This window comes from Vanessa cardui, chromosome 4, assembly GCF_905220365.1.
Source record: "Vanessa cardui chromosome 4, ilVanCard2.1, whole genome shotgun sequence".
In the NCBI taxonomy this organism is placed as follows: domain Eukaryota; kingdom Metazoa; phylum Arthropoda; class Insecta; order Lepidoptera; family Nymphalidae; genus Vanessa; species Vanessa cardui.
Window position 1 is genome coordinate 6,857,543 of NC_061126.1, and position 23,570 is coordinate 6,881,112.

The following is a 23,570-nucleotide window of genomic DNA, read 5'->3' on the forward strand; positions in this document are numbered from 1 at the left end:
TTTATCGATTTTAAATTTCCTAGAGGGTCCTTTTTTTACCTATTCATCTGATTTCCATTAATTCATCCGTTAATCCGTAACCAGTCATATACACGCCCTAAATGTGTCAACATACCTAACAGAAATCATGTAATATCTACCTGAATTATAGTAAGTTTAATGAAGGTGCATATTCTACCGTCAAACAGCAAACAAGAAACAGTAAGTTTCGGGTTTGAAAAATCAGTGACACTAGAAGGGCCATAACATCTTATTATAGTTCCCTAAATTGTTGACGCATTGGCGATGTAAGGAACAAATTACCGTTTGTCCAATTTTTAAATTTACTGTCAGTGTTACCCATGTTACATAAATTATGTAATAATTATGTGAATACTATCCTTCTTAGCTTTAGAGCTCTTTAAATAAGCATAAAACTATAATATGTCTTTGAGTACTATTTATTTAACTTCATTTAATATTCGTCTACATTACTATTAGGGAAGGCTGATAGACATAGTCAGGTGGGAGGGTTGTATCATGTTTCAAATATCACTTAAGTTTTCTCACTAGTAAAACCTTGATACCCAGTGCCACAATTTGAACGCAGGAGACTATAAGAATGCCAGCAATATGCGTGCGGGACATATCCTCAGTGGTTCATGTTTCCCTCGGTGGTTGTGTTTGTGTTGTGTGAAAAAAATCCCTTAAACAGAATATCAAATTGCCATATCAACGATATAATAATTATTATTGACCTTAAATAATTAAAAGGAAAATTTAGGAAACTCAATCCAAGATTTATGCATTAAATAAGTAAAGGGTTAATATTATGAAGAAGTGCTTATTTGTGAAAAGTGACAGTGAATCTGAAAATGTAAATTCAACTAATAAAGCAACTAGGTAGGAACTTTTAAGAAGAAACTAAAGGAAACAAAACAAAGAAAGCCACAAAAGATCCAAAAGGAAAAAGCGAGACAACGAAATACACCAAAGGAAAGAAAACGTGAAGGCCAAACAAAATTCAAATGAAAAATATGAATTAAATAAATCTGTATAACGAATAAAACGTAAAAAAATTAATGATGACAGTGAAACCGAGTATGTAAAATGATGAATGAAGTAATTAAGTAGAAAATCCTTAAATAAATAATCACATCGTATCATAACATTTGTTTTCCTTCTCCCAATAGAGTAGGTACCTACATTCAACTTTACCACATCCTGGTTGCTGCGTCCCCTGGCGGTGGGGAGACTTGCCTCTTATTTCAATTTTCATTGATGTCCCTTAATATTTTGATAGTATTAATGATATACATGAGTATCGTTAAATAACTAGACTATGAAATCATAGTCGTACCCCCATTCTACCTCAATTTTTTTATAAGAAATTAAAATATTATATATAACGGTTCAAGTCTCTCGGACCCCGACTGCCATAGATTTAGCTTGTGACATTTTTTATCACAGTAAATTATTTCGTATACTTGTTTGAATATATGTACGTCTTTTCTTTTATTAATAATAGTTTATCACTAAATTTTAATTCTCAAGTTTTCTAAATTATTGCTTTGAAATCTGAATATATAGATAATAATAAATTAATTTGAGATTTTTATAAAGTAATAGGTTGATAAGTTGTAAGTATTAATTTATAAAATAACTTTATAATGTAGTAATTTGTATGTCGTTTGATGAAAATGGGTACATAGCAGGTTTAAGAGGGTGTTGTTATTACTAGAATCTTTAATAAATCATTAATAAGATTCTGTAAATAAAAAGTTCTTATTCGATTAATATCTTAAAGATAAAAGACATTAGTCCAGTGAATAAAGACATTCCACTTCGGAAGAAAAAGGAGAAATCTGGAACATAAGCCCAAAAGTACTCATTGATCCATGTGCCGCTCAGAAAGTTGAAGGTCGCGACAAACAGTTTTTCGTGATAATCTCGTGAACGGTCATAGTTATAAAAAAAAGTTGTAGTTATTATATTTGTAGCATTTAAAATTAAAAAAAAAAAAAAAACTAATATCACTTCTTCTCGGGTAACCAACCGTTTTCGAGAAAATTTGATTTGGATTGGGTTTTTGTTTAGAACCACGAAAGGAAGGTTTATCTAAAAACCAGGTTTTCCCCTATTTTTTCTATTGCCTATTATATGCCTTTATTTACTGGACTTTGTGGGATAAAATACGATCAAGAGTGGTATTTAGCCAACTCGTAACAGAAAAAAGTACATTATCGGTAATAGTTATGATATCGGCTTTATAAAAACTGATTATAGCATTTAGAAGACAGAAACATTTTTAAAGTTATCTAGAAGGTCTATGCATTAAGTCCATTGATTTTTAGTTAAGACTTTAAGCTATTTTGTAATGATTTCAGCTGAAGTCTGGCATTTAACATTCAGGTATTATAAAGTATTTACTTGTTATTTATACTGTACTACTACATACCTATCAATAGTATTTTTAATTTACTTCTACATAATAACATATTTAATATTAACTTTTGAAGATATATACGTATATTTACAGTAGTGTTTATAGTATATCAATACCGTCTTGTTTTTCCTTTTTAATATTGGCTTCGAATCGATTAATAATTCTGTAACTATCTTAATCCTTAACTAGACGATAAACTTTTATTGGCTCGACTGAATTTAAAATCAAAACTTGGAATCGACGGTTTTATACTTTCGCTACTAGCCCAACGATAGAAGCATATATTTGTATAATATATAGGAACAATTTTATTAATGGAATAAAATAAATAAATATAACATTACAATATTTTAAAAAGTAGCCAAAAGTGTTACTACGTAATTTAGAAGCGTTTTAATATTTATTGTAAGTTAATGGAAATTCAACAAGGAAACGTCCCTTGTATGACCTAGGACGCAGATATGTCAGTGTGGGCATCAGGGCAAGAAGGCGCGCACGGCGCTGTAATCAATACGCCGCTCTACTTTCAGCGACCTTCCTTATCGTAGCGGCCGCCCGCCTATGCCGGCGCTCACCTACCGCCTATGCTTTCGTGCAAATTAATTCAATTAATAAATCATGTGTTTTACAAAACTAGTGTAATATTTGTGTAAAGTGTTCCGTACATATTTATTTTTATTATTTTATGAAAAAAATCAACAGCAAATTATAGAATTTTAAACGAAAGTTTTAGCGTTACTACATATTTTCAAATTTATATCGTGTTTATCTTATAAATTAACGCCGACCTTGTGGCATTGTGATGCAAGCGCAGGACATTTCCATATGATTTTCGTCTGGGAGAGAACCGACCCACGGGGGCGGTGAAGAGGGTGCGGTGGTAGCGGAGACTTGATATTGACCTAGATGTTCATTCAGAGTTCGGTCGATGCGAAACTTGACAACTGCGCGTTCCTGCGTTTCATGTTTTTCGATTTAATGTGCTTTTAATTCGGCAATGGATTTATTTGTTTTTCTTTGTTGAATATAAATGGAGTCATTTACAGGACTCATGCGTTTGTGTTCTAAATTTCACTACAGAAGTATCTCATTATCCGTCAATCGTTAAGCTCGGGGGTGTAATGTGATGTTAAGTGCTCATTGGTGGCAGTGCGATCAGCGCTCAAGTGTCTCTCGATAAAATGATACTGCGATTTTTTTTAAATAGTTCCTGAATAAAAGCAATATGAAGCCGGAAAAGCAAACACCTATACCTGCGGTCACCGAAAACATACCCACAATGGAAATAAAGTACTCAGTGAGTATCGATCAATGTGGTATCGAACTTAACCGATTTAGTTGAACTTTTTAGAAAGCCATTAATTTGTTTTTTAGAACTATGAATTAGACTATTTGTCTCAGTTGAGTTGATACATTATATATAAATTATAAAATTAAATAGTAAATGTTATTTTATAACAGTGCAAGGAAGAAATTATAACGGAAACGGTGACTGAGGAAACGGAACCAGAACGCGGGAATTGGACGGGACGCTTTGACTTCCTATTATCACTTCTAGGATATAGTGTCGGATTAGGCAACGTTTGGCGATTCCCATATCTATGCTACAATAACGGAGGAGGTGGGTGAAATAGAATTTACAGTGATTTCTTGAGAGTTTTGCTTGTATCTCATCTACGTTTTGTATGTAAATTGTAGAAAAACATTAAAATAAAAGAAAAACATATACTTGATATGTATACCTAATTGATATTTATTGAATGTAAACAATTCTTATGTAATTAAGGTCGTAATCAGATCAATCTTATATTGAGGTTTTGCCCATTCGTCATCTATTATGTAGGTGTAAAGTAGCGTTCAGGTGACACTGTAGAAATAATGAGCGGTTGTATCGTGTTATTGCTAATGAGTTTGACCACTAATTTGCTGCCATACCATAAATGCATTAAGTAAATGTTTTGTATTGAAAAAGGAGTATAATATTTTTTTAAACGGAGGTTTCTGATTCTTATATTTCTGATAAGCACTGTTTTGATATTTAAAAGCTGTCGACAATATTTTTTGAGAAAAATGCTTACGAGCCTTATCTACATTAGTTTCAGATAGATTTCATTTTTAACTTACTTCTAAATAAATACCTTTAAATGTGCTTAGATGTCATTTTAAAGTAAATATAACAGTAACATGACTTTGGGTACACACTTATTAACTTAGTACATCGTATAAGAGTATATCATACATTTGCAACAGGCTTATATTTAATTTGTTTGCAGGTGCATTTTTAATTCCATTCACGATTATGCTTGTGATTGCTGGCCTTCCGCTCATGTTTATGGAGTTATCATTCGGCCAATATGCTGCTCTTGGACCTGTCGCAGTGTACAATCGATTCTGCCCCCTTTTCCGAGGGTTAGGTTACGGAATGGTCATAGTATCCAGTATAGTAATGCTGTATTATAATCTTATTATCGCATGGACCATTTACTACATGGTGGTATCATTCGCGAGCATCTTTTATCAACTTCCATGGCAAAACTGTGACGCTGATTGGAGTACTAAGTGTAAGTTAAGATAATCAATTTCTTCTGCTCGAAATCAAGTTTAGCGATCATTATAATAACCTTGATCTTTGTTAATTCGATTGCATGCACTGTCAAAAAGTCTCTAATTTACTATAAATTATTCTAGTTTGTTATTCGTACGAAGAGGCAAGTCGTTGTCAGCAGCAAAATGGTACATATTACTTACGACAATGCTTAAACCAGAGTTATGCTACACTTCACGATATCGTCGCTCTTGCTGAAGTGGCTCTACGTCGACCGCCTGCTGAGGAATATTTTACGTAAGCATAAAATAGTTTCTACTTTAATGTGTAACTTTCTTATGATAACATTATATAATTTTTATTAAAATGTTTAAATGATTGGTCGATTGTTTTTACAGTAATCAAGTACTTGGCCTGTCATCAGGAATCGAAGAGACAGGTCACATTCGTGTGGGCATGGCTGCGTGTTTATTTGCCGCTTGGCTTATCGTCTTTCTTTGCTTATGCAAAGGAGTACAATCATCAGGAAAGGTATGCAGAAATAATATCAGATTTTTTAATTTACGTATATTTTATGCCATTTACGTTTAAGGAGTTTCAGTGGCACCTTCGGCAGTGTAATGACGCGGTCGGACAGTTCCATTGAATAGATATGAATTACGACGTAACTGGCAAACTGACCTTGATCACTCTTTTTTTTTGTTTCATATTCACCGGTCGGCTTATTTATCAATCTGTAAACGTCAAAAATCGATAACGAAATTTTAGATTAGCTATTTTATTCATGTTATTATGGTGTTAGGTTTTAAACAAATATTTTACAATTATATATATGCGTTGGTGGCCGATTCCAGGCCTTGCAGTCATGCTCACCGGGGACTAGATTGCTAAACTACCCTGAATATATTACTATGCACAATAATCTCTTGCACAATTCATTTTAATAAGAATGGGCGCAACAGGTGCATTCTTATGTGCACTATCATAGCACAATGATGAATGATAATTGCGCTACCGGCTATCGTATTAACAGCTGTATTGAGTAGTGAATTGCTCAATTATTACAATTAATTAGAAAAAAGAAATACATTAACTTGTCCATTAACTTTTATTGCGTAGCGGTAAAGAATAAAAAATAGAAGTTGCGATAGCCCAATAGACACTAAAATATTAGACGAAGATATTACATCTTTCCCAATCGATTTCGGGTCCCGGTTTCTCGTTGTTGGTTAGATTCGGGATATCTATTGTAGTTGTAGTAGTAGTAGATAGCCCAACAAGGCATTTAATGCATTCAAGTAAAACTACACATAAAAAATTTTGACGTGTTTCTAAAGTGAAAATTATGTCAATAAGCGCTAGAATTAAAAGTTTCTTATATACATAATATTTTTGTATTTCAGTCTATTTTTTGGCGGTTTTCTATAAATTGCAAATAAGTACTCGAAATTTCTCACTGATCTAATGTAAGTCAGAAGGAAACACCTGAAGATCGTAACTGTTCCAAGCAACGCTAGATAAGATATGAGCATAGATACCGCGATTTACGAGCATCTGTCTTAATCTTGGGGGTAGCACACATTGTTGGCAGAGTTCATGTATATATGTTCATGTAGGCTGTATAAAAAAAATATTTTTACGAAAATCATTAGCATTACAGAAAAAAGATCTAAAAGTACCATATAAGTATAAATATTTCAAAATAAACAATAAGATCCTAAATAGCAGAGACGTGTGTTAAATTCATGTATTTAATATAAAAAGGCTTGGACGCTGTCAGTTTTTTAAATGCGTCTTCATTTATTAGAGAAATTGTGCCTTGTAAATGTACATTACATCATTCGAACTGGAAAGTGGATATGTTTTTCCTTGGTGCTGTGTTCTAAAAAGTCATTATCGCTTTACTTTGCTTATTTGTTATAAGCTTGTTTATTTATGTTTGAGTATATAAGAAAATAATGATTTATATTAAAATTAAGCAAATTACAGTCTGTAAATGTTTAAATCTTGGAAACCTAGTCTTCTTTTAAGGAAAGAGACTTGAAATGTATTTTGGTGAACCTTGCAGTTTTGTAGACATGTTTTCCTCCATCGCTAAGTTCGAGTTGATAAATTATAGATTACCATTATTAAGCCCGAACTGAATAATTGTCAGCTTTTTCAGTCAGTTCGAATTTTTGATGACATACGTAACATTATGGGAGAATAAATTGCAAAACATCATTTGATTACACAGAGTAACTAATAATTGTAACTCCCATTTTTTAAATTGTTGCAATAAGTCTGACATCCGCCAATCGCAAAATAGCAAATGACATCGTTTTAAAATTTGCCTTTTGGAAATATGCAATTTTTTGTGTTTGTATCTGAAAAAGTGTTAAATCTTTAATCGACGAATTTAAGGTAAAGAATGATAACATGTTGTTTATTGTTCACAGGTAGTGTACTTCACGGCGCTCTTTCCTTATGTCGTACTGGTGATATTATTTGTTCGCGGGGTAAGTTTACCGGGAGCTTCTACGGGGATTCTGTTTTATCTTACACCGGATTTTAGTCAGCTTGCTAACGCTCAGGTATATATCGTTATGTTACAGTTTTACATATTTTTATAATAAACATGCATACGGTTCTTAATATAAGTAAATCTTTATTTCAGGTGTGGGGTGATGCTGCAGTTCAAATATTTTTCGCGTTGAGTCCAGCTTGGGGAGGGCTCATCACACTTTCATCTTATAACAAATTTACCAACAATTGCTATATGTATGTATACTTCTAATAAGTATATTTAAAAAAAAAGTTGATACCTACATCTACATATATTCAAAGCAATAATTGTTGTTTTCAGAGATTCATTGATCGTGGCGGTGTCAAATATTGGTACATCGTTTTTTGCCGGTTTAGTTATATTTTCCGTAATAGGATTTTTAGCCCATGAACTAAACGTTGGCGTCGATCGTGTAGTAGATCAAGGAGCAGGTCTAGCTTTCATAGTGTACCCTGAAGTAGTAACTAGACTACCAGTCTCACCTCTTTGGTCCATTCTGTTCTTCGTAATGCTTTTAACTTTAGGACTGGATTCTCAGGTATGCTTGTAATACATTTTTTAATATATTTAAATAACAAGCTACTCTAATTACGTATTTTTCTGTTATTAGTTCGCTTTGATGGAGACGGTAACCACAGCAATATTGGATCGATTTCCAAATTTCCGTCAGAAGAAAGTTTGGGTTGTTTTAACGGTAGCAATTTTTGGCTACATGGGTGGTTTAATTTTTACAACTAATGTAAGTTTATGTTTCATACATCGTTATTTTAGTGTGTGTGCACATAAAGGCATCAACTGCAAGCTTACTTATTGTTTATATTTCAGAGTGGAATGTATTGGTTGCAACTTATGGATAAATATGCAGCGAATTGGTCAGTTCTTATAATCGCTATTGGTGAATGCATCATTATTGCCTGGATTTACGGAGCAGAAAAGTTTTGTCGAGATATACAAAGTATGATCGGTCGGCAGTCAAAGCTCTGGGTTGTTTTTTGGAGTGCGATGTGGCGAATCATCACTCCAGCCGCATTAGTTGTAAGTAAAATAATTGATTACGCATTTAAATTTAATTGCGAGTCTAACATTGTAACATACGTATCGTATTTTCAGTTCATTTTAGTGTTCAATTGGATTGAATATAAGCCGGCATCATATGGCCACTATGTGTATCCGATGTGGGCTGATGCTGTTGGCTGGATACTTGGAGTATTACCAATTGTTGTAGTGGTTATTATGGCCGTTAATCAGATTTGCAGTGGGCCTGATGATCTTACCATTATGGAGGTGAGTAACATATGGTCAACTTTTAATTAGAAAACAAGTCTCATCATACAAAGCGTACTGATTAATATCAAATATATGCAAGGAAACAGGGCTTTTATCAGGTTATCGATTTATAAATAGTGGTCGTTGATTACATCCTTACAACTTAAGCTCAATGGCCAAGAACCAATTAAGTACGTCATAATTTTCACGCTTAATAGATTCTAGCGTCTTATCTTTAATAAAACCCAAAAATAAAAATATTTGTGTGCTTTAAAATACTACGACTTATATCATACGTTACTTTAGAAAGCACGTGTTCTCGCACGGCCAACTGATGAATGGGGGCCGGCGTCCGGGTCCGTCTGCAGTAGCGCACTGCGGACGGAGACGGAGCTGTCGCCGCCGGTGCTGCTACTGCACGGCCGTCACGTGCTGCGCGAGCGGGGCGCATGACCCATGCACGCCCATCCGCTCATTGCTATGCGGAAGGTAAGTTAGAAAACTATTAACCTGCAATATATGAAATGAGAAGCAAAATACCAAAGCATTATTTAATTTTTTGCTTAACACAGTCTGTGATATAATTACCTATAAATGTATTAAATATTACATTATTAGTAATTGAATTGATTTCTATTCAAAAATTAATAATACTTCGAACGGGTTCAGGATAAAGTATGGCAGTACAAAATCATTAGCACTTAGTTATGGAAATAAATTTTGCGATGCTGTGTATTCACAGCAAGGCAAAATTTATTCACTTTTCTTATTCAAAGACGAATGAAATTTTGTTATTTGTAGTATTCATAGATACATGTATTAATTCAAAGAAACTTACTCTAAGATGTAGTAAAGGCAAATAACAAAAATTTGGGATGAAATCTGGTTAACAAACTGTTATCTACGTGCTACTAAATAGAAAGTTTCCAGGTCTCTGAAAGATCAATGATATCCAATTAATCACTATGAATTGCTTATTTTACAAACTATAATATTTTCAGTGCCACTTAAAATGTATCCATTTGTTTAATAAAAAAAATATATCTGTAAATTTTTTCATAAAATATATTTCTAATGTAATCTATTCTAGAGAATGAGTAGAATATATTGTAAAGAATCAAAAGGGGTCTTAAAATTGGTGCACTAGCTATGCATGCATGTTTTCATGGGGCTCAGAAATATATAAATATAATAAAATATATATTAATTTCCTTGCCCCAATGATGTATAAACACAACGTAACCTAAATTAAAAATTCCTAACTTTCTACGCACGTAATTTCAGCTACATATGTTTTTACGAAGACCAATAAGGATGCTTATAATTATACCTATGTTGTATCAATTTAGAACATAGTCTACAAAACCTTGATAGTTCTTGTAGCTCCATTTTTATATGACTTCCACGCGGTCTGTATAATTGTTATTGTCTTGTAAATAATAAGCTAGGATTAAAATGAATTAATGCTTGATATTCATTATATTTATATTACTTACAGACATCTCATGATGGAATAGACGTAACATCTATAACTAGTGGCATAGAAAATGAAATAAAGAAAGCTGGTACAAAAATCAAAAAGTCATCTAAGAAAAGAAAAGGCCAAAATTTTAGTCTGGAATACGACGAAAACATAATAGAACCTTTACTACAAATAGACCATGAAAAAACTGAAATCTCCACTAAAAGTGCCAAATATTTATTAAACAAAACAAAGACTGATTCTTCGTTTGAGCCGATTAATAAAAGTTCAGAAAATACTGCATTGTCAGCAAATTCCATATCAACGCCTGTCAGCTCGACTAGTAAAATCATCAATACTCCATATATAAGCGGGACGGCACCTTTACATAATCATATGAATACAAACATTTTTGGTATGTATGATGTATCAAAAGATATAGTTACAACTAAAAATTCCATCCTTGTAGAAATAGATGGAAGCAAGTCAGGAGGATACAACCCAAGTCCATTGATTTTTACAACTGCAAAAATTCACACTGACAGTAAATCAAAATTAATGGAACCCGTACAAGTTACACCTGTTCCGATCCTTTCGACTATAGAAGGCAATGTTGTGAGAACATTTCCTGATAACAGTGAGCACCATATGAGTAACTTATCAACAAGACCTATTGATTTAAATATAAATAAATGTGGTATGTCTATCACGAGTGAGTCAAATGAAATTGAAAACAAAAATATAAAAGAATTGCAGACAATTCATCCAGTAAAGGATTCCACCAGCTCACTCGTTAAAAACATAAGTAAACTATCAAATAAGTCAACTAAGATAGGAAATTTACCAACGTCTACTAATTCTGTATACTCTACAACTAAAACAATAAGGGATGAAATTAGTATTGATAGTTCCACAATCCTTAAAACATGTATTGATTCAGCACAAAATACGAATAAAGTAGCAAAGGAAACGTCAGAGGAATCTATTAAAGATACACTTTTGGCACAGAATTCAATAACTACAGCCAAGAATGTAAATAATGGAATTAGTGGTGAAAATAAGGCCTTAAAACCTAATATGCAATTTCCTCTTGATATACATGTTACAGATAATAAATCTAAAAAAATGAAATCACCAAATGCTTTAAGTGATATGAAGGAAAATGTTACATCAGCGCATAGATTTAGTCCTCTTTGTGCTGTTATAGAAAAACATGATCCAATATCTAAAACCTACAAAATGCCAGAGTCTTCTAATGATATTGTCAACATAGCCAAAGTTTCGTCTAGTGGTAGTAAAAGATTACAACGTCAGAAAAACGCTTCAATCGAAGACATAAATGAGACAGTGACTATTTCCAATACATTAACAAACAAAGGTAATAAATCACAAGAATTGGACAAAAATAATATTATTAAAATTGATAAAGCGTCATTTAACAAAGGTAATAATAAAAATGAAGATATTTCACCTCATGAGAAGACGACAATTTCTTCAAAGTCTACAACCAAAGCTGAAACATCAACAGCTGTATCATCACCGCTAACAATAGTATCAAAGCCATTAGTTGGCACAATCACTAAGCAGGAAAAAAGGTCTTCTACAGATGTGGAAAATCTGAGACCTTTAACTGGAAGTGCTGTTGAAGATTGTTCGAAGATTTTAAACAAATCAACAAATGTGATTCCTGTAACGAAAGCTAAAGATGATATTAAATCACTTTCCATAACGACAGAAAAATCGCTCAGTAATGTAACAACATCATCTGTAATGGCAACATTCAGTAAATCGGTTCCTACATCTAGCAAAGAGGATGTATTAGTAAAATATGAATCTTCTGTTGAAACTACAACTCTTCCATCATACATAGTTTCAACGTCTAGAACTAAAATAGGCTCAACCTTGACTTTTAATACAATAACAAGCACATCAAAATCTTTGGCGCAGAAAACCCCTGATGATGTCGTTTATACTACAAATGGAAAAGAAAAAAAATCTACAGCAGCGGAACAAAGTAACAAAATCACGGTAGGTATGCCTTCAAACTTAACTAGGAGTAATAATGGTTCAAAACAAACAAAATCAAAAATTGATTCATCAGTGAAAGATGGTAGAGCTTAACATAAAATGTAACTATTTACATAGTAATTGGTTCTATTATTTTTATTTTAACCATACTTATTATGTATTTAAAATACATAAATCGTATTCTAAGATAAAATTCAATTCTTTTAAAAACAACTCAATTACTCTTAAGAAAGGATTTAGCAATCCTTTAAGCCGCTACTTAATCTTAGATTGTTATACGTAGTTGTCTAATAGTATATTAACACTTGTTTATAAATTAGCAATTTTGTTAACAAAAAGAAAGAGTATCAGATGTTGTTTTAGGTATTATAAATTAATAAGCAGGCTAATGTTGATACCCGCGATCATACGTTTATTCATTGGCACTGCGAGCAATGAGAGTCTTTGAAAGTCTTTCAATCGTAAGTCCTTAAATCTGCTGTCGTGTTATTAATATTAAATAATTTAAGTATCAACATACGTAGTACACATCAATGATGCAATTATTCAACTATTCTTACATAAAGTAAAAAATAAATACTAAGTTGCATTGTAGTCTGATAAACAAAAATTTGCTTATGTATAGAATAAATGGAAGACTTTGACTAAAATAATATTTTATAATAATAATTTGCTCATTTAATAAATGTATGGAATTGAATTGAATAGATTGACAGCACGTTTGGGAAATGAATATAGACAAAAATTAAAACGATCGTTTGCTTTTTCATCTTGGTTCTATATTTTTAACCCTTAATAAGGTTTAGTGGTGCTAAGATATAAAGTAATATTTTTCATAGACAATATTATATTTTTAAATTTTTCGATACAATTTAGAGATGAATGATGTTGTCTCATATAAAGTCAATTTACACATATTGTTTAATAAATTTGATAAAATCAACTGATTTATTTAATTCAAAAAAATATCTCTACCTATTCTGTGCCAAATTGTTTATTAATGAATATAAAGAAATTCACAGGGTAGTACAAGATTATACGATGAATCTTCAATATATGACGACTGTAAAGGTTTTTAGAAGTAAGAGATTTTTTCTGTAAAAATATTGTTACAAACATTCGATTTGGCTTGATTTTTGTAATGTTTACTTTTACTAGCCCAGTACGTATATTTTATTATTAAACATTTTGATAAAACAAAATTTAACTTTGAGTGCTTAATATACATAAAATTTGTTCCTAGAAGTTCTCTTTCCTATTATGCGAATACAATTTTTATCGATTACTAAAAACTTAAATTGATCTGAATTAGTTTTGTTGTTTAAAGGGGGAAAAATAACTTAAAACATTATCGTTTAAAATAACAAATTACCGAAGCAAACAATTACCGACAAATATCGCTATTTATAGCATTATGTTTTCTTTTGGATTTGGCGCTAAATCTAGGGCTATATCCTGGACTTTATTATAGTCTTGCCGTTACATTTAAGAGAGTGGTCGCGACGCATCATGCCTGTCATCATTGTACGCTTTGTTCTGCTTAGCTTCGTAATGGTTATTGACAGTTCTTTATCAGAACTATTCTTACCAGTAGTTCTTACAGGTAGAACATCAAAGTGAAATGTCAGAATCGAACGTAACATTTAATTTAAAAAGATCCAATATGTGTTTATGCCAGTGTTCTTTACCTATGCTTTAAAAAAGTAAAAGATTTCAGTTTCAACAATACATTCATTTTCCAATAATGATGTATCATATTATTATATAATTTTTTTGTGTCGATTTTCTTCCTTCCTTTACTGAAGCTTGCCAAGCTATGATTAAACGAATTATTTGGCGCTGAGCACAATGTATTGGATAGGCATTTATTTAGGCACACCACTCTCCACAAAAATGTTTTCAGTAAATCGTTTAGCATGATAATCCAAAGCAACAAAAAATAATGTAATAAGCGGTCTATAATAAGTCATATAAAATACATAAGCCTGTGGCTAACACTTTACAAAGATGAAGAAAAAATCGTATGAAATGGATGTACTTTAATATTTCAATACTTTAATATGAAACATTTTTAAATTGTACCAGAAAAAATCAATTGAATTACTTATATTATAATAGTGTAGTACCGTGCTCAAATTTATAAGTAGTTCATACTCTATGTAGGAGTTATTTGTACGTCCGATTTTTGTACCATTAAGTCATGTGTCTTCCTTCCATGTATGTTTCTTTAAATACAACTAACCGTTCAATAAATAAATTTTATGTGCCGAGGGTTATTTTTTTTATTAATATTTGTATTTCGAAGACATGAAATATGAAAGGCACAAATAATATATCACGTCTGTAATATCGTAGTCATGTTTTTTATAATCTTATATTATTTAAAGAAATGTCATAAAAATATTATGTATTTTGGTAAATGTTCTTACTTTTATATGCAAGTTGAAGTTTTTCTTTAGAATAAAACAAAATGTCTGTTAAAAATGGCGTTAGACTGATCCCTTCATGTTTAACTTATAAATTGTTCATGTTTAATATTAATTTGAATTTTGATATTTTTCAATTTACTGTAAATTTTATTACTCAAGAATATACTTTTTGTAATTAATATGTGTAACACGTTGTCCAGAACAATAATTTTTTGTATAAATTTATCGTAATATTTAAGATATGCATTTTTAAATAACGTATAAATATTCTATTGATTCTTAGTTTCTCACTTTATTTAATTAAACTTAAACTTGTTAGTACAATTTTAACGTGTTATATTTGAGTTGTGGCTATCGTATACCTTTTCAGCTACTCTGTTTCTTATATAATATGTAATAAGGTTTAAATTATTTAGTACAATATAGTTTTTTTCTTCTTTTCTTCTACAATTTACTTCAATGTTGAATTGTACGTCGTTCATTATTCAATATTTAATTGACGAGGAAGATGAATAATTTTTCCAAATGTCTCTTATTTTTTGTTATACAGCAAAATTTTAAAAACTCAAATAGGTAGAGGTTCAAATTTTTTTTATCTTCCATTAAAGTTATAGATTTTAAAGAAAATACCGTTAATTTATTTAAACTGTAATATAAAAAATCTTTATTTTTCGGTGATTTGAGAGAAATTAAAATAAAAAAAATATTCGATTACTAAACACAATCTTATAATACTTAGGTACCGTAACGTATATTATGGTGGTATGTGTAATATTGATTAGGATTAGACTTGTCGTTTAGATATTTTACTCAATTTTTAGACTTATAGAATGTAGAAAATATCAAATATCCTATGGTTTTTATTTTTTTAGATGAATTTATTTTGATAACTATCAATATTTTATCTTATAATAATTTTTTACCTAACTTTACTAAATCAATTGCAAATTATTATTTTTTTTCTATTAAAGAGTTCTAAGAGATTAAGGGGTAAAATTAATTAAATGTGTAGATGAAAAGTGGTGTTAGGTGGATTTAAGACCCATTCAAGCGTTTATTCTCCGGTCGGAATGATCAGTCATCATATGGTTACTACCAAATGCAATGGGTTATTAGGTAGTATCGGATTATGGGTGGCCTTTGTCAAGCGGAAAGTTGGGCCCCAGGCTCATCCTTGCTACTAAACAGGATGAATTTTATCGCGATATTCTTTTGTAAAAGGGTCACTCTTAATAAAATCGCTGTAATATAAAAAAAGGTTTAAAGCCTAAATACATAGATATTGTTGTTAAAACTTGATGTATTTTAGAAAATCATTGATTTAATTGATGTTACATAGATGTTTATTGTAAATATAGATATATTCAGTTGAAGTATGGGGTTTGAATGTTATAGAAGGCTGTATTTTTTGGTGATATTTTGGAATCTGAAGGTATCAATCATATCTTTGATAACATTATAAAACATTCGGATATCGAAAGCGAACGTAAAAAGGTGTAATGATGTGATATATATAAGATATTAGTTTTAGTGTTGTTGTGCTATTATAATAAAATATGTTCAGATGTGGTTACAATGTGTCATTATTTATTCTTATTCCCATATGGTTATATTCAACATTACATTTACCTAAATAGCATCGAAACAAATTGCAAAAGAATATCAAGGACACACCGTTGACATCTAATCGTAACTACTGTTAGATACACGAGCAACATAAATTATTAGCTTTCAATTAAGTCAGTGAACAAGGCTTTTAGCATGGTATGTGACGTCGAACTTTCTTTGAGTGCCTAGTGCCTTGATTTTACCATTTGTGTCGGTTCGGAGCGCGGAGCGCACGTCTGTCGCGAGCGCTCCCTAACAAAGCCTTACCTCCAGCGGTTTGCCGTCATTGTCGCCATAACCCAACCGTGAATTTGTTATCCAAACCGTAACATCATCGTTTACAATTATTTTCATATATTTTTTGTAAAGTGAACCAGTGATAGTAATGTTGAATTGTAACAGTCCAGTGAAAATATGAAACACTGATCAACAATGTTAAGTTACATTTATCTACATCTTGGAGAAATGTATCCGTGTTGAAATATCAAATCCTGTGTTGGAATTTCAAAGGTTGGTGCCTAGTTTAGTATTTAGTCTGTAAGTATAACAGATATGCATATTGTTATCACTGATTTGAAAGGTGATAATATAAGACAGTTTTATCCTAAGCGATTCCTTCTCTGAGATAAATATATCTTAGTATGTGCTGTCAACTTGTCTAAAAACTTCTGACTTGCTTGAATCTTATCAATTTAAAATAATAATAATTGTTTTAGTAGAGTAGTTTTTAACCTATTTCAAAGAAAGCTAATGTTTGCCTGTAGGGTTTTATTTAAATGCGACCGTTTTTATTCTTTAATGGAATATAACATAAATTACGAGATTGGATTGAGTGCATTGATTGAAGAAGTCGGTAGAAATATAAAAAATATAGATATAATATCTGTTGTAACTTGACGGTATTTAAATATCGAAAGGACGTACACTGTACTCGTTAAGCGAGGGCAAGGCGATAAATTCAGAAGTTCAGAACGCATTTTAGGTAACAGGTAAACTCACGACATAATAAAAATTACGATTGATGAACTTTTTTAGTACAAAATAATAGTAAAAATTATTTCATAAATTATTAAATTAACCTCTTAATATTTGCCAAATAAAGCAGCCGGGTCAATTAATAAAAGTAAATGTAAAGTACGTAAATATTATTAAAATAATTATACAATATAAATGAGTATATTAATATATAATTTTGTATAACTTAACATTATTATTTGTGTTCGTATTTTATTCATAATAAATCATATCACATATGTAGGTTATGTTTTTTAAGTACAATCTTAAAAATATGCTAGATTAACAGTACGTAGGGTATTAGCATTTTTTATGAATGAAATTTATATTAGAACTTTTTGTCTGAATCGATTTTCCATATCCTGTGGAATCGCTACATATTATAAAATAATGTCGCTTCCCGCTCTCTGTCTATTCATAAATGTTTAAAACTACGCTGTGGAATTTGATGCAGTTTTTTTTAAATATCGAGATTGAAGATGAAGGGTTGTATATATGTATAATACATGTATAGTAGAAAACACTGAGGATTTTGAGGTTTTTAATGTGATGTTGTACATAGAAACATGTTTTTGCGGTGGGGTTTATTGCAAAGCCTCTATGAACTCTACGAAATAGATCAAAATAATATACTACAGTACTGGACACATCAAAAAGGTCTACAAAAAAGTCCGCAAGGGTATATGTCTCTCTCGTAGGGATAACACACTATACATAATCTGTATCGTTTATTTTTACTAAAAATATTGGTTTATTTACACCTTACCTAGGTATCTTAAATTCATTGTCATTTGTTACATAGGGCCTTATAAATCATGTCATTTAAATTGATATTTTCGAAGAAGATACTACACATTAAAAGTGCAAGGACAGCTGTTTCCAATGTCTAATGACAAAAAAGCTGTAAATGTTGTATAGAAAGACATTCTGTAGTATATTTAGTTTTAGCACTGCACCCGAGCGAAGCCGGGCAGGCCGCAGTGAATTATAAATAATTGTCAACAAAAATAGTAAAATAGTTAAAAAAAAATCCTCTGAGTTTTTAGTAGTTAGCTAGTTTTTCTCTGATACGTGATTCTCCACTCCAAACCGGTGGTAATATTTTTAGATAAATATTTATAGATTATAAATAGATTAATGATATAAAATTTTCTTTTTATTTCATAGTTTAAAAACTTGTTTATCCAATTTTGTTTATATATCTAGTAATTTATAAATTTATTCACTACATACATTCTTAAAATGTATTTCTTTCCTGATAAATATTAACGATCGAGTGTGTTTAATACTTTTAAGATTATAATATAATTTTGGGAATTGCAAATGGTAGGTAGGTACATTTTTTAGTCGTATTCTTCAATATTACCATACTTATTTATTGTGACACCATCATAGTCCTTTATACGATAACCAAAAAAAACCTTCTTGAAATCTGATGCAAGAATGTAGAAAAAGTAGAAAATATAGTGTAATTACAATAATATTATTTAATGAATGTACGTATGAAACGGTATACCTATGCGAGTTTTATGTAGCATCGTGTGAACAGAAACTTCAACATCTCGCTCGTCAGCTCACTTTCCATCCATTCAAGGCATCTCCAGCTTTTTCAAGCGATTTCTTTCGGCCTTCTTAAGACAGTAGTCACTTGTGTTTAGCTTTCTTGTTGAGTTTTTAAAGTCTTTCACTTGTTTGCAACTTTTTATTAGAATTTTATATTGAATCCTGACCGATGGAAAAGTCAACAAGAATTGCTATAAATTGCAATCTTATCTTAAGATTTTAAAATAGAAGTGTGTGTAAATTAATTACGAAATATTAATAAGATGTGTTTATATTATTTAAATATATAGCTGTTATACATATTTTATAATAGCTGTCGGAAATAATTAGTGTTATATTTTCTCACCTTTCTAATATCTTCAGCATTACAACTATTAAAATATGTAATTGCTTATTTAAAAATTCTTGTTTTATTTGCATGACTATTTTTTATTGTTTTTATTTTTTATGTTCCTATTAAATTGTAGTAGTAATAACTAAGCCGCTGTAAAATATTTTAACGCAAAGTGTGATCACAATCATCCAAAGTTTGTTAACACCTAAGTAGGTTTATTTCGTAAAGGAAGTTAAGAACATTATTTATTGAATAACTGTTCGTAGCGGACGGAAAATGATTTCACATATTTTAGGACGTAATATAATGCAATAATCTTCCTGCGTTTTTTAATTTTCCTGTGGCAACATTACACAAGTTCGGAGCAAGTTTTTGCTATTGCGGCTTGACAAAAAATACAACTTTTGTTAGCATTTTACCTGATGACTCTTCTCATCATCGTGTTACAAAATTAGGGTTGAAGCGTTACAAAAACTTGATAGAATTATTTGAATGAAGATTACACTTTATGAGGACGATAAAAGAAATAATCAACGAAACTGTATTTATTTGTGAAGTGAAAAAATAAACATTGATCCAGACTTACACTCGCTTTATAGTGCTTCCGGTGAACATTTCCCGTTACTCGGATTAAGGTGCTTAATTGTAGCCGGTCGCATCGAATTGTGTTTTTAAGGTTCCGTATTGAAATTTCAAACACATATAACTTCGTCATGTTTATCTTAGTTTACGCAATTAATATAAAAATTGTAGTCGAATGGTTAATACTTTGATTGGGTATTAATTAATAGTAATCAAACGACCAAATAAAATATTTTACATATAATGCACCTACAAGACGTTAGGGTAACAAAGTCAATCCTAATATCAATTTCAAATTTCAAAATGTCTTCAATTACTTTCATGTATTAACCAATGAATGCTCCAATTTACTCTACATTAATTGTTCCTTTTTTAATAGTCGTGAGCAATGAGTTATAACAAATATTTAGCAATAAGTTAAACAGGGATGGCAGAAACATTCTGTCGACATTCAATTAATATAATATGTATGTTTAATAAAAAAAAATATTATAAAATTATATTTAAAAAGTAACTTACTTATAATATTCATGTTCTATTTATTTGGTCACTTCGTGTATTTAATTACTTAAAAATAAATCTGCTATTATTATTTTATACCAATACATAGATACATTTTAACCATAACCAGTACAAAATGTACCAAATATTGCATAGTTCTATTATAGAAAAGCTATAAGTGTTAAGATTCAAGTTATTTGATTATTCAGTTATGTAATGCGGTTGAGTCACATTGTTGTAGCGAGTTGCAATATATCCAGGTGGCGGTTTGGGGAGTTGCGCTCGGTATCTATGAATAGCATCTCAGGCTCGCGGGGCTCAGCCTCAGAGGTCGGACGCGGTTAATTGGCGACGAGTTGCTGAGGCCGGTTTGTCCGCCGATTATTTTGCGGCATTTCTAATATATACTCGCCTTACTTTTATATTTTACTCTTACGTGTGTTTGCTTATACCACCTTCAAATGTTTAAAATGACTGTCAAACAAAAATATGATATTCGAATAAACGAATTTAAACTAATCCGTTATAGTAGAGAACAAAATAGGTTTTCAAATGAAGGGGAGTTTAAGTTAAAGAATCGGCTTTCATGGTTTTAACCGGAAATAACGAATCCCCTCAAAAGCATAGGGAGGCGTTTCCTAAAGTATTTGTTTTGTTGTTACCTAGCAGTATTGATCGGCCTGCGTGACATCAAAATGTTAGTTTTAAAAGTAATAACAATGAATGACTTGAATACTTGCAAATACCGTCGAATGGTATGGAATTGAAGTTCTCGAGACAAACATTCTTGCTTATCGTATGTATGACCTTGTGCTAAGGGTTAGAGTTTTAGCCGATTAGTGGTGACTAACCGAGGCCATTGCTCTTTACTAGACTGAGAGAAAAAACGGGGAACAGTTGTTGTCGACGGGGGCGAGAGGGGGATTCACGGTTGAGCGGCCCCGCCACCTGCGCGCTTGCTCGCCGACCCGCCTATGAATTGCCACAATATCGCACTAACTACCAAATGCTTATTATCATGTCTTCTGTTTAGTACCTAATCTTTAACTTATTGATTTAATAACACAATCCAAGATTATTTATATGTAAAAGTTTCTATAATAACAGATAAAAACTAAGAGAAAACATCCACCTAATTAAACAAACAAAACAAAAAATTAACACTTTCACTTGCATTTCTTCAGATTTCTTTACAAATAAGGTCTGATTGTGTCTTATATATTTGACGTTAAACTACTCCATTCTTCTTTATTTATATTGAATGAAAAATATTAAATTATTTTTATTTATGTTGCCATAATTAATTAAAGAATTTTTGAGATGCTTTCAAGTATTGGTGACCCAGAAAGAAACGAATAGCGACCGCTTTAATCGTCTTACAAATGGTAAGGCCAATCCTACAAATAGGAATGTATGTTAACTAACAGCTTATTACCATAATAGTGAACGCTATTTGATACTTTAAGTAGCAAGCAAAACATATAAAATGTATTTTTTTTTTAATGATAAGACATGATGTAAATGCACTCGTTTGCATTTTTTTATTTTAATATAAATCTTGGCTTGATAACGTCAAAGTTTAATTCTGTCTTTATATATATTTTATGTTTGGAATTTATTTGATTTAATTTAATAACTTAAAAAGCATATAATTTTATACATCTTCGCATTGGAACCGCCACTCATGGGTCACATTCAAATATAAACTAATGTTACGACTAAATTCAATGGCACTGTCATTACCAATCTTTGCCAAATTCTTTGTAATAAAAAAATTCATTATCCTTACACGCAAACAAAGCTCTGTTTTTCAGTAACGATACACAATCGCATTCAATAAAATAATAAATCTACAACCAGATTTTATTTTCAAAAACCTAGATACGATCTGATTAGCAACTCATTCTTAAACCATGACCATTAACAATTATGAATCGATATTCATCTCTATTGATTCCAAAGAATCTTGGATATTGTCATCGTATAACTCAAGCGTCGTAGTAGTAGTTTATGAGTACCAGAGTAAGCGAATAAGTGGTCATAAAAGTAATAAAATTGCAATGCATTGTTCCGCGGCGTTTGTCGATTTCCGTGTAGAATGTTACGTAGATCAAATATTGTGTCAAGTGCAGTGTTGTAGGAGTCTATCGAAGCTTTCACTTTCACGATTTTGTCATACACTTGGACTCATAAATCATTGTACGCACGTGAACTTGCTTAATGATCTTTGAAATCAATATCTGTATCGTTATTAATACCGGTAAGAACCTTAACAAACAATGTGGAACTATAGTTTATTACGCTTGATTGAGCATTTTCTTTTATACATAAAGATACGTTTGTGTTGTTTGTCAATGATACGGAAATAAATAGATGATTAATAAAATTTTGTCCTTCTTGTAACGAATTCGTCGATTTCTTTTTATTATATTCTAAATTTAAATATGTTATTTGAATTATCATGTTGTCAATGAATGTGACGAATATAGAGAAGCGAGTTAGAGCTGGGAGGCTGCGCAGACGCAGGGTGGGGTCATTGTACCGCTCAGAGAAGCTGCACTCTTGCTCTCCCCCCTTGTTCTCCACCCCCGCTATCCGTGACCTGGCTAATGCACTAGTAACAATATATTTGCAATTTTGATAACGCAATATAAAATACCCTAATTAGATTTTTCAACTGGGCGTTGAAATCTTTTGTATGAAACTATATGTTCTCATAACATCCACAACCTCGTAATAATAATAACTACTACGAGGTTGTTATTTCATGTGAATAAATAATAATATAAATACTATTCTATAAAAGTCTTGTATATTTTTGTCAGTCTAATACAATGATGAGCCGTTAATCAGTGCTTTGGTATGTGTAATTGTTGCACAATTTTTGTACTTTTTTTTACAATTATTTTCTAATGTTCATTTATATAAATATATCTGAATTCTGGATATCACTACACGTTACATGTCTAGTCCTGCAATAGAATAGAGCTCATAAAACTGGTGTCAGTGATAAGATATTTTTATATGTTCGCGTCAGTCGTAAAAAACCCATTTAATTATATTATGGTATAATAACCATATCAAATCTCTTTGGATGAGATAAACTATGGAAGCCAAAATCGTCTATCTCCTTTCCACACAAACATGTGTCCGTCTCTCAATATTAGCCTCTGTTCTTAAATTATATACCTGAACCCTTTGAAGATGAAAAATTGGATGTAATGATGAATAATGAATGTAAGTGTAAAAACTCGGTAATTCAGTAAAA

General features: G+C 31.2%; 2 protein-coding genes across 4 annotated transcripts in view; both read left to right on the forward strand.

Annotated features, from left to right (window-relative positions):
• Positions 1-3,119: 3,119 nt before the first annotated feature.
• LOC124544028 (sodium- and chloride-dependent glycine transporter 1-like) lies at positions 3,120-15,294 on the forward strand. 2 transcript variants are annotated; one of them, XM_047122411.1, is made up of 13 exons: positions 3,120-3,722; positions 3,887-4,046; positions 4,699-4,986; positions 5,114-5,267; positions 5,369-5,501; positions 7,409-7,543; positions 7,627-7,730; positions 7,816-8,053; positions 8,126-8,254; positions 8,341-8,550; positions 8,626-8,799; positions 9,088-9,270; positions 10,280-10,394. In XM_047122411.1, exons 1-12 carry the CDS (start codon positions 3,651-3,653, stop codon positions 9,232-9,234), a joined length of 1,944 nt encoding a protein of 647 aa, XP_046978367.1. In that variant the 5' UTR covers positions 3,120-3,650; the 3' UTR covers positions 9,235-9,270; positions 10,280-10,394. The 2 variants fall into 2 exon arrangements, with proteins under 2 accessions (XP_046978367.1, XP_046978366.1); XM_047122410.1 differs by lacking the exons at positions 3,120-3,722; positions 3,887-4,046; positions 4,699-4,986; ... (6 more) ...; positions 8,341-8,550; positions 8,626-8,799 and having other exon boundaries at positions 9,133-9,270; positions 10,280-15,294.
• Positions 15,295-16,500: 1,206 nt separating this feature from the next.
• LOC124544027 overlaps positions 16,501-23,570 on the forward strand; it is a 28,349-nt gene continuing 21,279 nt past the window's right edge. The window contains exon 1 of one of the 2 annotated variants that reach the window (XR_006967513.1): positions 16,501-16,818. The gene's annotated coding sequence lies outside the window, so the exon portion shown is untranslated. The remainder of the gene's footprint in view (positions 16,819-23,570) is intronic. The other variant, XM_047122409.1, reaches the window with a different exon arrangement.